Here is a 16,299-nt window from a genome sequence, read left to right on the forward strand (position 1 = left end):
GAATTTAATTTCCTCACTCCTAGTCTGACCCTCTAATCACCAGATATACATCTCAAGTAGGGATGTGCTCCGCTCCGATTAGGAGCGTAGAAGCAGTAGCGGATTGGCCTGCTCCGCCTTACCCAGAGGCGGAGTAGGAGCGGACCGCGGACCCCCTAGAAGCAAGGCGAAGAGAAGCGCCCATTTTTCGGAGCTCCGAGTTCAGGCGGAGCGCTCCGGTCGCCATCTTGAAAACATTTCGCCATAGGATTGCATTGCGGCAAATAATCGCGCATAACTACGTTGTTTTTGAAGCTATCATTCTGAAAATTCTTGTGCACAGAGAGTCGTGGATGGGGGTCATTTTGAGACCACTCTCACCTCTCTGCGTTGTCTGGGTCGCGGGCTATATTTTTGTGAAAATCGGGTCAACCACGCGGCTCAAACTGCGTTTTCGGCTTTTCGCCCATAGGATTGCATTGAGGGAAAGAATCGGGGATAACTGGGGGGGGGGGTTTAAGCTATCGTTCTGAAAATTCTTGTGCACAGAGAGTCGTGGATGGGGGTCATTTTGAGACCACTCTCAACTTTCTGCATCGTACGGGTCGCGGGCTAGAAGTTTTTAAAAAATCGGCGGGAAAAATACCTTTTTCAAAGGGCTGAGGGGCAGAGTCAGCTCCCGGTCATGATGATCCCAAAGTTGGAGGAGGGCATAGGCAAAACAGGTAACTTGGGATTCTGGGAAACTTCTCTTTCTTCATCTGAACGGGCTTTTCCCCGTGTTTTTTAAAACAGTAGCCCCACCAAATGCACAAACACAACCTGAAATCATATACTAAGCCAAGAATAAGAGATAGAAACACAGCACTGCTCCCCACCCTAACCTTGGTGAACAACTGAATCGATGTGGTGCAAGGGGATGAGCTCCCCTAGGGCATCTCATCGTGGACGTGCCCCCACTCTCTCCTGCACTGGAAGGCCATTAGAGCCTTCCAAAGAGAGTAAAACGGTGGAGCAATGCCTATCATGAGTTGAAGTGAATGGTCACTTTTCAGTGGTAGAGCAATGCCTGTTATGAGTTGAAGTGAGCGTTTTACTTCTTCTCAGAGCTGTTGGTGGCTGTCTTGAACTGGCAGCTACTTCCCCCTCCCCCGGGCACGTCCCCCTATTGCTGGTAAAAGACAGATATAGCCTTTTTAAAAAAATTCTTCTTGCTGTTTATTGAGCAACACTGCTTCTTTTAATTCCACCCCTCCTTTGTTTATTGATTGATTTATTCCATTTTATATGCATTACTGGCTTATCCTTGGCTCACTTCCTTATGCCCCCAGAAATGCCAGCTGCATGCCTGCCTGCCTTCCCTCCCTCCTCCCCTGCCCACCTCGCAGGGATGTTGTGTGTGGGGTGCCCGATTTTCAAAAATTCCCCAAAAATCAGGGGATGATGGGATTGCTTTGAAACTTGGTGTGCATGTGTATATCCCCATGAGGTGTCATGGTGCCAAACATGAGGTTTCTAACTTGAACAGAAAAAAAGTTGTATAATTTTTTAGCTTTCAATGCAAGCCTATGGGGGGGGGGGAAACGGAGCTCCGGATCCGGAGCTCCGGGCGGAGCGGAGCGGAAGTGGGCGGAGCGGGGGCGGGGCGGAGCGGCCCGATCCGGAAAATGGCGGATCTGCAAGTGAAGCGGAGCAGGGGGTCCGTGCACACCCCTAATCTCAAGGATGCTGGGAAGATGGAGATGGGTCAATGTGTGTCGCAAGCAAGGCATCATGGATACCTCAAAGAACCTGCACCAAGCACATTGATTGCTACTGTCCATGTGTGGCGTGGGGGTGGGAGTCACTCTCTGCGGCAGGTCACCTCTCCCACCACCCGTCATTTTGCTCTCGTAAGTCATCTCCTTGAACAACGCCTCTAAAAGGACTTATTTTATTTATTTCATTCATTTATATCCCACCTTTTTTCCTACAAGGAACTCAAGGTGGCGTACATAATCCTCCTCCTCCTCTCCATTTTGTCCTCACAAGGGATAAAATGTGAGGTAGGTTGGGCTGATACCACATTTGCAGCTTTCCTTTATAGGCAGTTCATCTACTCAAGAGAGCAATAACACAAAGGTAGAGTGAGGGTGTTTTGACCTGCTCTGAAAGTGGCTCCAGCTCCTCCTCTCTTGTGCCCCTGAACTATTCATGTTTTGTACTCTGCAAATGCCAACTGGCCACAATGTATTCCGGTCTGTCCCAGGCACTTGCGTAAAAGGGAAGGAAGGAGTTGAACCCTTCTACAAGGAACCAGGCAGGGACTGGTGGCTATTTGTTCAACATGCTAGCCTCTGAAGTGATAGGCTACAGGCACGGGGGGGGGGGGGGGCACATTTGGCATCCTGCCTCTTCATTGTGTGGGAGAGAAGGTAGGGAAAGGTTAAAAGATAGCACCTCAGTGTTCCTGTCATCACTGTATGTTGATCAGTGCATTTTTGTAAACCGCCCAGAGAGCTTCGGCTATGGGGCAGAATAGTATATAAATGTAATAAATAAATAAATTCTGTGTAGGAGTAAGAAGAGGGGTCATCTGTGAGCAACAACGTGATGTGTTGAGTGGCATTTTTGTTGCCAGGTAGTGAAGGAGCAGAGGATCTCAGTCAGGTACTCCAACGTAAATTCAGACTGTGAACTGAATAAGTAGAATTAGTGCCCAGGTGAGGAAACTCTATATGGAAGAGATTGGCCTAGTAACAGAAGCAGATGCTGCTTGACATGAGAAACTTTAGATATATCACTAAATATTTTGAGAAGTCACAGCATTTATAGAAAATTTTATTCATTGTTTAAAAGATGTCATGTCATGTCATCAAGAACAAAGAAAGATTCAACAGCAAACACTCAGTTATAAATGGCAAAAGGTTCTTTTACAAGAACATCCAATCTAATAGCTTAAAACCGCTTTTTAAATTTCCTTTTTCTATAGATGTTTTAATGTGTAGATTTCTACAACTGCAAACATGAAATAATTGTAGCCCTGAATATAGAGATGTATTTCCTGATTTTTTAAATACCCAATTACAAGACATTTATATTGACAGTAAACACAGAACAAAAGTCATATACTTAGAGTATTTAATGTGCCTTTTTCATCAAGGTAGCAGACAGACTGTATCAAAACAAGCATTGTATGACTGCCATTTAATATGGTTTACTTGAATCTGCAGGGGACAAAGACAAGGAACATTTTTTATGAACAGAAGGTTGGTGTATGTGTGCATTATAATAAACCAAGTTTGTGTTCAACCATCAGATGAGGATCTCCCATTACTTCACTTTGTGCTGGGTCTGGAAAAGAGGTAATATATTTTACTAGTACAATGTGACTTTGAAATAACAGGTATCATAATGCAAAATAAACTTTGACCTAGAAAGCTTATTATTTGCAGCACTCCACCATCATCCAATCACCCACTGATTGAACAAACCATCAGCACAGCTCTGATTATCTGTTTGGGTGGAAGGGGTGCCTGGACGGATGCTAGTGCTTGCTCTCCACACAACAGGCAACATGTTTCGACAGTGCCAATCTATTCAACAGTGGGCATCCCAAGCAAAAGCAGGAGAAATGCACTTCAGGGTGCTGGATACAGGTCCTCTCCTTACTGCAGATCCTGCATAAGTACTTGAATGGACTCATCGCCCACTTCCAGCATCTTGTTTATACATAGAAGCTAACCAGATACCCATGGGCAATAGCCCCGTCCTCTGTTGCTTCTCCAGCAACACGGTTGCATCACTTATACACAGCACACTGTACCATGGGGAATTGACTTCCATATCCCTGCAGCTACATGCGAACTGAATTTGAGTTTAGTCATTTCTTTCTCTTCCTTGCAACTTAAAACATTTGACTTCTCCCATTTTCAAAAGATTCTTACCATTCAGAATATCCTCAAAACCAATGCAGTCATAGCTGCCTTTCAAGATATCCAGAGACAGGTTAGAGCTATGAAGGAAAGGAAGACGCTGGGCCTGCAATAACAACAACAACAAAAAGGTCAGGAAGTTTGTCATTCTACAAATAAGCTGCTCATATCTGATATTCAGATAAACTGAAGGGGTAAGCAAAATAATTTCTAATATACTTATATTTCATAAAAGCACAGGGATTCTATAGCCTGTACTTATTTATCAAATTCTGCATAGTGGCTCAGTGTTAAAACGTTTTCTTTATGCACTGTAATCACACCCTCCACCTTATAACAACCTAAATGGAAGCACTGCAAAAAATCGCACCTCTCCCATGAAGAGAAGAGATGGAGATCAAAAACCAATGAAAATATTTTTGTTGCTCAAGGTACTGACTATGTCTGCCACACGACATTGACCAATCACTAGATTGTCAGCACAATCCTATACATGTCTATTCAGAAGTAAGCCCCACTAACTTCAATGGGGCTTACTCCCAAGTAAGTGGGCACAGGATTGCAGCCTTCATAGAGTTTGTTAAACTAAAAGGTGTACCCAGTTAATGATACAACATATTTTAAAATATAATTATTGATATAATCTTAATGTTAATTATATTTAATATAATTGCTTATAAACACTTCAAATGGCAGGTACCAACTTAGAAGTTATTTTCCCTCTTAAGATGGTAGCTATTACAACACATATATACATCACCTAAAAACAATATGCTTTTTATCTTTCAAACTATTTAATAACCAAATGTATGTAGACTTAATTGAATAAACTGATATAATTAACTAGGATGCAATTTTATGCACTTACTTTATGCACTTACTGAATGAACACAGTAAAACTTGCTTCCAAGAAAACATAGACAGAATTGTGATGTAAGTTTCTACTAACATGATCATGGAGGAAATGACAGGTTTTCCTCTTCATCTCTCCTTACCTAGGTACAAAATGTTTCAACTCCTGTGCTTACATAGTTGAAATGATAGTTAACATTACCATAAGTTTAGGTCTCGATTACTACAAGCTTGCTTTAACACATTGATGTTATTTCATTAGGTGCTTTAAAAAAATAAGTTGAGCTGAGAAAAAACTATGTTCAAAACAACGGAAAAACCACTTACCTGTTTCACTGCTTTGAATTCCATTTGCAACTTCAGGGGTGCATGCAGCCCTTGAATATTTCTCAGAGTAGAAAAATTCATTTTATCTTGACTTAACGGAAACTACAAAAAGAAGAAGTGTTAAGAATATTATTTTCGACTATCTGGAAAATGCGATTTCCCTTATTAAAATTGTTTATAATGCAACACGTAAACAGATTTTTCTAGCTTACTATAGATATTCCTAGTTTATTTCTTCATTTGAGGAAAAAATAAAGAGAAGAACACTTTCTCCTAACTGGAATGTGTAAGCACCCATTGCAATCCACCACAACATGTGGCGTTGCTGGTTTTGGCAAGCTAAATAGATATGACTCCACCTAGTGGTGAAAGTAAAAAGAGCCAAACAACCCAAATCCTGCTCAATCTGATTCACAGGTCTAACGTATTCCTTCTAGCACTGAACAAATACCTACATTTGGAAAGTTTCACTTTCCTATGCATGAATGCCTTGCTAGACAGAAATAAGCAGCAAATCCCACTTCGCTATTACCAATATCCAGTTGTAGAAACAGCTTCCCCATGGTTTCTTCCTAGACAGTTGAATGGTGAACATTCAAATCCAAGAACCACATGGGCAGAGCTAATTCCATGGCTTCATTCCACCTGATTACTTCCCACTGGGAGGGAAGATGAAAACGTCTGGCTGCATTCGGACAACACAATAGTCAATGGTGGGTTAATAGTCAATTCCAGGGTTGATTATAGAGGTGGTACTCCCCACACAATGGCGGAGTTCAGACGACACGCTAATCAACGGTTGATTTCCATTTTGCTCCTATTACCCCCACCCCACCCCCAGTTGACTAGCATCATGTCGTCCAAACTCAGCCAATATATTCCTACACAACTGTGGAGTGGTTGAGGCTGTCATCGAGTGAATAGTCAACCTAGCGTTTGACTGACACAGCCCCCGCCCCTCCCTCAGTCCTCCCAGTGCTATCCCAGCAGCCTCTGCGAGTTGTGCTAGCTGTAGCAGCAGATGGCGCGGTTTTGGCCACTCTTGCCTGGGAACTCTGTAGCCAGCCGAGATAGTCAACTCAACCCTGCAAAATAGTCCACTGAGCCCAACAGACAACATGCTAACCAAGTTATGCAAATAGTCAACTCTGCAGAGCGTTGGTTAGCTCCATTGGTTATTTTGAGGAAATAGTTAATCGTGGGGTGGTTTTGCCTGACTGACAACACAATAACCAACCATTGACTATTTAACCAACGGATGATTATTTAAACCACCGTTGGTATCGTGTTTTCCAAACTCAGCCTCTATTTTGCTTAATTGCAACCCAAACCAAATTTCCTCACTGACCTGACTAGCTGGGCAGTGGGTATGGGGGAGGAAATGAAGTGCTTCTTTGCCATCTCCCCAAGGACACTTGGGCAGTCCATCTTACTATCAAACCAGACTCCAAATGAAGCAATTCAATCTGAATAGATTGTGTTATACAATAGTTATATCCCTCTATTGCCAGAACAGGTTAGGCACTACATTTTTTTTAAAAAAAGTAAAACTGTAGGTGAACTAGAAATACATTAACATAAAAGAGCAACAACAGCAAAAAAATAATAAGAAAACAAATCAAGCCTAAAAACGATCCTGGAAAATGTGGTGAACTTTAATAAAATAGTAAATTGTCCAATATGTTTCAGAAAAACTTTCCTCAGGGGCACAAGAATTCAATTCGTTCAGTCTTCATAATAATGCAATATCCAGAGACATATTTTAATGTCATGTGAATTATGCCTAGGAAGGAAAGGAATTTAAACAACACAAAAATACAGCTGGCTGTTTTGTTTTAAATCTAAGTTTAAATTAGTGCAAATCTTTTGAATACAAACCTAAGAGTATGCTGGCACATCTTCTATGCTGGAATAATCATGATGGATACTCACAGACCCCACCCAGGTTCTGTACCAGTTGACATTTATAAATAAATATCTGGCTCTCATCTAAGATACATGACTTCTCATTTCTTTAATTATTTAGGGCACAATCCTATGCATGTTCAGACAGAAAAGAGTCCTACAATCCCCAGTATCTCCCAGCCTGCTGTAGGACTTTTTTGTCTAAACATGCATATTTTTTTCTGTCAAGAGAACTGAAGCACTTAAGTTGTAAAACAAATCAGATATATTGCAGAGACATGCTGAACTCCTACAAGAACTTCCATTTTAAGGAGTTATCCTGTTAGTTTGGATATAAATAGAAATGTGGAAATTCTACCAATAAATTGGAGCAAATGTAATTATAGGTCTGGTGAGGTAGCCTTTATGAGTCATTGTCTGAGGGATAGTTATATTAATAGCAGCTATTTACATTCCTTGTAAGTAAAGCTCCCAAGCTTTTGTCCCTATTGTTATCTCTTCTTCAACTTCCTTTTATTCTCTTCCTTGCTGAGTCTTTCACTACATACTTTTCTACCATGTTCATCATTGAGCCTAGTACTGTTCTGCTCTTCATGCTGGTAACAAAGTTTCTTTCAAATCTCTCTTCGAAAATCCTCCATCAACAAGTTATTTTTTGAACTACAGCAACTATGCCACTTCTGCGGCTTCCACCTCCAGTTATCCAATTTCTATCCACTCTCATGTACCTGTTTATCAAGCCCATGATTTCTATCTCCAACATGGCTCTAGTCTTCCAAGCTGGGATGGAAACCTTCTGGAAAGGGATCATCATCAACTACAGTGCAGTCCTATACATGTCTACTTAGAAGCAAGTCCTGTTGAGTTCAATGGGACTTACTCCCATCTAAGTAGATTTAGGACTGCTGCCTTAGGTGTTCTGTCCTGACCCTAGGGCACAGGTATTGCTAAATGTCAAAGAGGAATATTTGTTCTGTAAGTTATCTGTTGCAGAGATGGCAACATGTATACTAAAATTTCTATTATAACTGCAATGTTTGTAGCTGGGTGTCTGAAAGATTAAAGTATAATTAGTTTAAGCCCTGTACTTACATTTTTCTCCGACAGTTCCAAAGGATGGACAGGGAAAAGCTCACTCTTCACATTTGTAAACCTATAAATACAAATATATAGAAGTAGCACATGTAATCTTAGCTCAAACTCTCATCTCCTTCACAAAGCTTCTAAACCGTTTTGACAGCAATTTCAAGTATAAGCTTTATCTCTCTAAATCCTGAAAAGTACTGGCAGGAAGTACACATAAGAAATACTTTCTTCTTTACATTTCTTTTTAGAAATATGAATCAAAACAAAATGAATGTTCACTACATACTTTCTTAGTTCACCTATGTATAACCTATACCAATGGTTTGTGAATGGTGTTCCAGGGAACTCTGGGGTTCCTTGAAGCTTATCAATGAGAAGATCATCTGCTCCTGTATTTTGCTTCCTAACTGCTGCTACTTTAATGTTTTTCGTTTGTTTTTCAGATAGTCTTATTTGGATGTTGTTTTTGTAACAAATCTGCCACCTTAAAGTCTCTCCTTTGAACAAAAAAGGAGGACATTAATACTTTATTAAAACAAAGATCAATAATAGTGGACACTTGCCCTGAAAGACAACTTGCCCACACTACAGATCTTCCTCTGTAGGGTGGGCAAGTTGTACTCCTTCCAGCTGCAGGAGTACACTTCCTGCTCACATGGTGTGTTAGTGATGTACAACAGGTCTAGCTAATGGCCAGTGTGAATTAAGGGTATTCCCTAGAACATGTATGTAATCTGTCTGCAACAAGAAAGAGGGTTGTGGCAGAAACTCAGAGATCCCACAGCAAATTTCCCTGAAGCTAGAAAGGTTAAAACCCTTGTGTATCCTATATATACTTCATTTCACTGCAATAATCCATTAGATAATAATAATAATAATATATTTATTTCTTATCCGCCTCTCCCTTTGGATCGAGGTGGGGAACAACATTAGAACAGGAATCAATACATCTTAAAAAAAATTATTGATTTTACATTGATCTGGATAGGCCTGCCGGAAAAGGCTAGTCTTTAAAGCTGCCTTAATATCACACAGAGAGTTAATTTTACGAATCTCCTCCAGCAGGCCATTCCACAATCTGGGGGCGACAGAAGAAAAGGTCCTCTGGGAAACTGATGTCAGCCTAGTTTTAGCTGACTGAAGTAAGTTCACCCCAGAGGACCTGAGTGTGCGGGGCGGACTATATGGGAGAAGGCGATCCCGCAGGTAACCTGGACCCAAACCATTTAGGGCTTTAAAGGTAATGGCCAACACTTTGTACTTTGCCCGGAAACTAATTGGCAGCCAGTGGAGTGATTTTAATGTTTGGGTAATATGCTCACCCCTAGAAGTACCGGTGACCAACCTGGCTGCCATATTTTGAACTAGTTGAAGTTTCCGAACTAGGCACAATGGTAGCCCTATGTAGAGCGCATTGCAGAAGTCAAGCCTTGAGGTTACCGGCGCGTGCACTACTGTCTTTAGGTCTTCTGACTCTAAGAAGGGGCGCAGCTGGCGTATCAGCCGAAGCTGATAGTAGGCACTCCTGGCCGGCACATCTATCTGAGGCAATATCTTGGGGAAGTTGTTTGAAGATGGATCTCTCTCTCTCTCCTTGAACAGAATGACTTTTAATTTAGCAAGAAATGTAAGGAGCATTGAACATTTTAATCTACAAATTTATACATCCTGAATTCCTCAAAGAAAGAAATCACAAGCACTATAGAGGGAATAAGTTACTGAGGATATTATTGGTCAATCTACTCTTATTTCTACATAAGATTAACTCAATTGGACAGCAAATGCACAGCTTAAGCTGTTGGCTGTCATTTGAAGAGGGGCACCAAAGAGTGTTATGATTTAGTCAACTGGTTCCCAATTTTTCTAACTCTAATCCAGCTAGACACAGTATGGGAGATCACTCCCAGTTCTCCCTCTGTCTCACATATTCCATAGCATAGTCACCTACTTATAGGCAAAAGCACTGCATGCACACAATGCTGCCACCACTGGTTAGGTCAAAAAGGCCCCAAGCTTGTAGAGCTCAACCTTTCAAAATGCTCCTACCAACAGTTTGCAGGGGAAGGGGGTGTCAGTTCTAAATGCCATTTTCACTGTAGGTCAGAACAAGTTCAGCTTGTTCCCGCAATGCAGAAGCATTGACATTTGCATAGCCCCTTCATTCCAAGATGCAGGCTCCTGGGAAATTGCAGCACTGTCTCCTACTGGAGGAAGGAAGGCAAAGAGATTTCCACCCAGTTCAAGAGGCTGAACTGGCTCCTATGCTTCAGGAAGCATGCTCAAGACCGACACAGAACTTTGGATGGATCCACTTTTAGTATCAAAATTCTGTGGAAAGAATCTATATTTAAGGCTCCTAGTAACATTTAATATAGTAAGACAAAGTAACTGGGTGTAACTTTCAAAGAGCATCTCATCACTCTAAGACAAATATTTAGTGAATAACATTTTGTTACTAGGGAAGTGCCCATCCCATGACAGATAGATGGGCTCCTTCCTATTTGTAGTTATAGATGTAGAGATGCTGAACAGGGAAAGGCTTCTTCCCTGCTCCAGTCATAGAATAGCAAAGTTGGAAGGGGCCTACAAGGCCATTGAGTCCAAGCCTCTGCTCAATGCAGTCCTTCATCTAAAATGGATGGGTGGAGATCGCTTGGTCAGGGCTCATCTCCCACTCCTTCCAAGGTGAGCACTAGACATGCCTATGCTGCCTGCCTGAAGATCAGGCACTCCAAGACAGGTAATGCATGGGGAACTTGATAAGCCCATCTTGGAGGTGGAGCGAAAGTCTTTCTATTATCTTACCCCCTCAAGTGAACCTGGACCAAGCTGCCTCTGCACCATCCACTCTGAAGAAAAGTACACCAGGGACACAGATCACTCAAGCAGTAGGAGAAAAAGCACTCCAGGAAGACAGAAAACATAGGTGCTTTGGCTCCCTGTCATTTGTGCACAGGAAGTTCACTATCATATTTATATGGATTTCTAGTGCTTACCCTCTATGCATCACATCATGGCTTTCAAATGCTCCACCTGCTGAAAAATCAGAAACTGGAACACAATCCTTCAGCTGAGATCCAAGCCCTCTGGTATTCTGAAACAGAGAAAGTTATTATTAGGGATGCACAACTCGGAGTGCTTTCAAAATAACATTATCCGATCTATTGTTAAGGGGTCAAATTAAGTTACATATACTGTGACTTTAGGCTTTTTATTACCGCTTCTTAGATAACTGTTGTAAACTGCCCAGAGAGCTTTGGCTATGGGGCGGTATATAAATGTAATAAATAAATAAATAATATACCAAGCAAAATTAAGGTTATCTTAAAAGGCTGAGAGATGAAGATCTTTAGAAATAAAACAATACAGGTCGCACTGCTCTAACAGTCAGGAAGTTTTTCCTGATGTCCAGCCGGAATCTGGCTTCCTTTAACTTGAGCCCATTATTCTCGATCCTCCCAGAGTGCAGGACACGGAATAACGGGCTCAAGTTAAAGGAAGCCAGATTCCAGCTGGACATCAGGAAAAACTTCCTGACTGTTAGAGCAGTGTGACGGTGGAATCAGCTACCTAGGGAGGTTGTGGGCTCTCCCACACTAGAGGCATTCAAGAGGCAGCTGGACAACCATCTGTCAGGGATGCTTTAGGGTGGATTCCTGCATTGAGCAGGGGGTTGGACTCGATGGCCTTGTAGGCCCCTTCCAACTCTGCTATTCTATGATCAGGTGTGTTTACCCCAAGAGTTTATTTCATATCCTATAAGATATTGCACATAAGTTTAATATTGACCCTAATACCAGCTTAGGGACAAACCCAGGACTTTATACTGTTAGTTTTACCCTACCCTGTGCCTGTTTACCCTACCCTGTGCCTGTTTACCCTACCCAGTGCCTGTTTGCATTCTCTTCCCCTCCTTATCGCTTAACTATGGTTTTAATAGAATGTAAGCCTATGCGGCAGGGTCTTGCTATTTACTGTTTTACTCTGTACAGCACCATGTACACTGATGGTGCTATATAAATAAATAATAATAATAATAATAATAATAATAATAATAATAATAACATCACCTCCAAACTGTGAATGCTGTTGTTTATTATGCCTTGAAGGAGCAGACAAAGCTAAAGCTCAGTCTATCTACAGACAGCTTGGGCACAGTAGAAAACAGTATTAGATGCTGTGGCAGCTACAGGATTTACACTCCCAATATAATTCTTCAAGTGTCCTGTGGCCCTATGTTTTGGAAATTTCTAATATGCTAAATTGATTGTTTTGGTTTTTGAGCTGTAAAACGTATACCCACAGCAATTCTAACATGGCAAGTCTTCATTTTGTTATCTAACATTAACTTGGTCCTCAGTGAAGTCCACATGTGGCCCTTTTATGCAACAGAACATGAATCAGAAACGTTTTTTAAAAGCACACACACTTGCGGGAATGCAAGCACTTCCCTGATACCGCTGAGGCCAGATTGCCACTACTGCTACAAACCGGCTGGACATCAGGAAAAACTTCCTGACTGTTAGAGCAGTGCGACGGTGGAATGCAGGTCCATAAATGTACTCACTACCGGGAAATGCATTTTTAAATATGGGGACTACCTGCACACTGAGGTGACAAGCTCAGAAACCAGAAACCCCTTGCTGTTTTCCAAGCATCTCCTATGCTCAGCATGAGATCTTGGACAAGGCTCCTCTCCTCAACGACTCATGGAGAGGGGCAGAGGGAGTAGGAAGCATACATTTTGCCTGACTACCAAAATCTCCAACCCCCTGCCAAATGACTTTGAGGAATATGGACTTCCTAATTTATGCTCATGCTGCAAGATGCTTGGATTTGTCAATAATAATGATGAGGAACATTAAAGCTGGCTGCAAACGACCTGAAGGATCATTTCAACTTCCAACCCCTAGGTAGAACAGAAAATTCAGCTGCGTAAGTTGGGCCTGTATTTTGAGTACTCTGTTCCCCACCCCCTTAATTTCAGGAAGCTTAAGACAGAAACATTATGTTATTCTACAGATAGGTTAGATAAAGCAATAGAAAAGGTGAAGCTAAAACTGTCCCAAATATGATAATTGAACCAGACACAGAACACAATTCCCTTCAGTGCCGTATCCTTTCCATCTCTATGAAAGGCATCATACTCATAGTCACATGTCCAGGACTTTGTATACAATTCTGGACAGTCATTTACTATAAATAACAACAGGGTAAAGGAAAATTGAGAAAAGATGACAAAAATGGCCAGGGGATACAGAACAGACTAATTTATGAGCAGACACACAAGGTGACGTAATATGGAACATGGACAGGAGACTGGACTAGCAGTCAGGATTCCGACAAGTATAAGCAGCATTTGTTTCCTTTCCCACCATCAGCTTTTCTTGTTTATTTAAGTTGCACATTGTTTGTGTCTCTTGCAACCAGTCTGTATAACTTTTTGCACCACAAACAATCCCTGCTGGAATCTACAGGCGCTTCCTTTACACAAACACACACCTCCATTTTGCAAATATTTGGAGTGCATAAATTTAAAGCAAGCTGAATTATTACAGCACAAGGTCTGAAACTGGATAGATTAAGTAAATAAAAGACTGAACTGCAGGAAATCCCTCCGACAGCGACACTGACACAACTGTACTATTGCTTCCCTGTGGAAGTGAGATGTTTGCAAAGTAAACCCTTCAGAATCCTTGGGAATGGCCAGTAGACAGTGACCCAGCAAAAGTGGCAAATGGAAGGTTAGGCCCCAGGACAAAGAAAATGGCTTCTGTTACTCAAGGATGTCTTTCCAAGTGAAACCATAGACAAAGTTATGATGAACCTGCTAGATGTAGCTAGCCAGAGTGCATTCCTCAACCCATCACTTTCTACATCTATCTTGCCAACTTTTTCTAGCTCTATACCAATGGTGAACCTAGCGTATAAGACTGCTGTTTTGTTTTGAATCCATGATGCATTTCATTATCTTCCATTGTGCTTCCCTGCCTAATAAGTCACTTTTTGCAGTAAACGTTTTATAAATGTTAACCACTGCATCTTGCTGAGAAGTAATATGTGCATACAGGTGGTGACACAAAAATGGTTGGATACAAAGGAGATCCTAGGACCAGATTTGCAACTATTTCTTTACTGTTCTTCTTCTGTTCCATTGCCGAAAGGTTACCATGCAGAATGGTAACAAACATAAGATATTTCCACCATTTCCCTCCCTGTCATGAAAATCACACAGATAGATTTTTCTGGCATGCAGGTGGGAAGAATTTCATCTAGGGTGACCATATGAAAAGGAGGACAGGGCTCCTATATCTTTAACAGTTGCATAGAAAAGGGAATTTCAGCAGGTGTCATTTGTATATATGGAGAACCTGGTGAAATTCTGTCTTCATCACAACAGTTAAAGGTGCAGGAGTTATACTAGAGTGACCAGATTTAAAAGAGGGCAGGGCACCTGCACCTTTAACTATTGTGATGAAGAGGAAATTTCACCAGGTTCCCGATATATACAAATGACACCTGCTGAAATTTCCTTTTCAATACAATTGTTAAAGATACAGGAGCCCTGTCCTCCTTTTCATATGGTCACCCTAATTTCATCAGCCACATTTCTTGCGTTACCTACTACTCTTAAAGGGCACTTACAATGGGGTATTAAAAAAAAATCCTACCCAGAAAACTAGTTCAATAAATACAATGAAGTCTAAATAAATAGAAAATCCCAGGCTGACCAAGGAAGATGGCAGAAGCAAAGGGGAGCAGAGAGACAAAAATAGCATCACTCCCTCTGTTTGTGTTTGTGTGTGTGTGTTGTAGTGACACTAGTACTAGCAGGATATGGAAAATCTTACTGCCTCGATTATTTGACAAGATATTTCTCAGACTAGTACATGAACAGCATCCAGAACATGTGCTCTAAGGAGGTCCTATTTCAATGAAATCCCCTAGACGAGGGGTGGGAAGAAAGCAGATCTCCTGACGTTTTATATTTCAACTCCCAGAAGCCCCTGCCAACATGGCCAATGGTCAGGAACGCTGGGAGTTGTAGTCCAAAACTTCTGGAGGTCTCCTTTCTGCCATGACCAGCCTTCCCCAACCTGGAGTCTTCCACATGTTTTGTCCTACAACTTCCAGAACCCCCAGCCAGCATGACTGGCTGGGGGATGATGGGAGGTGTAGTCCAACTCATCCGGAGGACAGCAGGTTGGGGGAAAGCTGGGCTAGATTCAGGAAACCATCTAAAAGGTCGGTGTAAGGAAATACCCGCGGGAACCTATTTCTAGGCAACTAAAGGCCATGTCAGGGAGGGGAGAAAAGGGCCAGAATTTGAAAAGTGTACGTTGTGGGTGGTTATTATCATTAGAACCAAGGAAGTGGCTCAACCCGGCCGCGACTTAACAGCGAAAACGAAAGAGCGAGCCCGGCCGGCCGCCATCCCTCGGATTTCCGACTCCCTCCCTCCGCCCCACATGTTGCGAGTTCGCCTCACGACCCCTTTTCTACCCAGCTCCCGAGAGCGCTCTTGGACTGAAGCCCCTGACGCCCACCGCCCCCCACCGCGCTCGAAGCCCCGCCGCTTACCATCTTTGCACAGTCACTAGCAGCCGCTTCCTTCCGCCAGCGCTGGGTGACGGGGGTGAGTCCGTGACGTCAAAACCTTACGTCCCTGACGCCGCACGAGATTCTCGCGCGACAGCTAACGATTTGGGCGCGGGAGGGGGCGGGGCTCGGAGCGCGCGCACCCTCTCGCCAAAGAGAGAAGGGCTCGTCTTGTCGCCGTAACGATAAGCGTCGCTCTGGCACACGCATAAGTGCCTCACTCAACCTATCGTACACCCTAGCCTATTATTATTATTATTACATTTCTATAATAATAGCCAAAGCTATGTGGGTGGTTAAAAAAGAAGATTGAAACTCTAAAATACCACATGACAAAATATAATATTACACTTTTCAAAGTTTGAAACATAATGAAACCAAAGTAAAAAAAAAAACCCAGTAAAAGTCAGCAGTAGTGTAAAGATCTAAAAACACAGCAAGACATTTGGGAGGCAATCCTATGCATGCTTAGACTGAAAAAAAGGTCCTGCAACTTGCAGTATGCTCCAGTCAGCTGCAATCCTATACAACCTGGGGGTGTCTCGTTTAACTAAATTCAGGTTATGTCCGAGTAAAGGAATGCACCGTTAAAGACCATTGGAGGATTTAAAAGCCGGGGGGGGGGGAGGTGCTGAAA

General features: G+C 42.2%; 1 protein-coding gene across 1 annotated transcript; it reads right to left on the minus strand.

Annotated features, from left to right (window-relative positions):
* Nucleotides 1–2,768: 2,768 nt before the first annotated feature.
* On the minus strand, nt 2,769–15,730 carry POMP (proteasome maturation protein). The gene is made up of 6 exons (XM_063127003.1): nt 15,645–15,730; nt 11,060–11,157; nt 8,070–8,130; nt 5,073–5,174; nt 3,906–3,999; nt 2,769–3,312 (listed from the first exon to the last, which is right to left on the minus strand). Exons 1-6 carry the CDS (start codon nt 15,645–15,647, stop codon nt 3,245–3,247), a joined length of 426 nt encoding a protein of 141 aa, XP_062983073.1. The 5' UTR covers nt 15,648–15,730; the 3' UTR covers nt 2,769–3,244.
* Nucleotides 15,731–16,299: the final 569 nt, after the last annotated feature.

The sequence above is a fragment of the Elgaria multicarinata genome, chromosome 5, assembly GCF_023053635.1.
Source record: "Elgaria multicarinata webbii isolate HBS135686 ecotype San Diego chromosome 5, rElgMul1.1.pri, whole genome shotgun sequence".
NCBI classification, from domain to species: domain Eukaryota; kingdom Metazoa; phylum Chordata; class Lepidosauria; order Squamata; family Anguidae; genus Elgaria; species Elgaria multicarinata.

What these genes read in the sequence shown, in the direction of transcription:
- POMP (XM_063127003.1), bottom strand. An exon ending in AATTCAAAGCAGTGAAACAG is followed by an intron (nt 4,000 to 5,072) that starts GTAAGTGGTTTT and finishes TTGTTATTGCAG; the next exon opens with GCCCAGCGTCTTCCTTTCCT. An exon ending in TTTTGAGGATATTCTGAATG is followed by an intron (nt 3,313 to 3,905) that starts GTAAGAATCTTT and finishes CCTCTTTTCCAG; the next exon opens with ACCCAGCACAAAGTGAAGTA.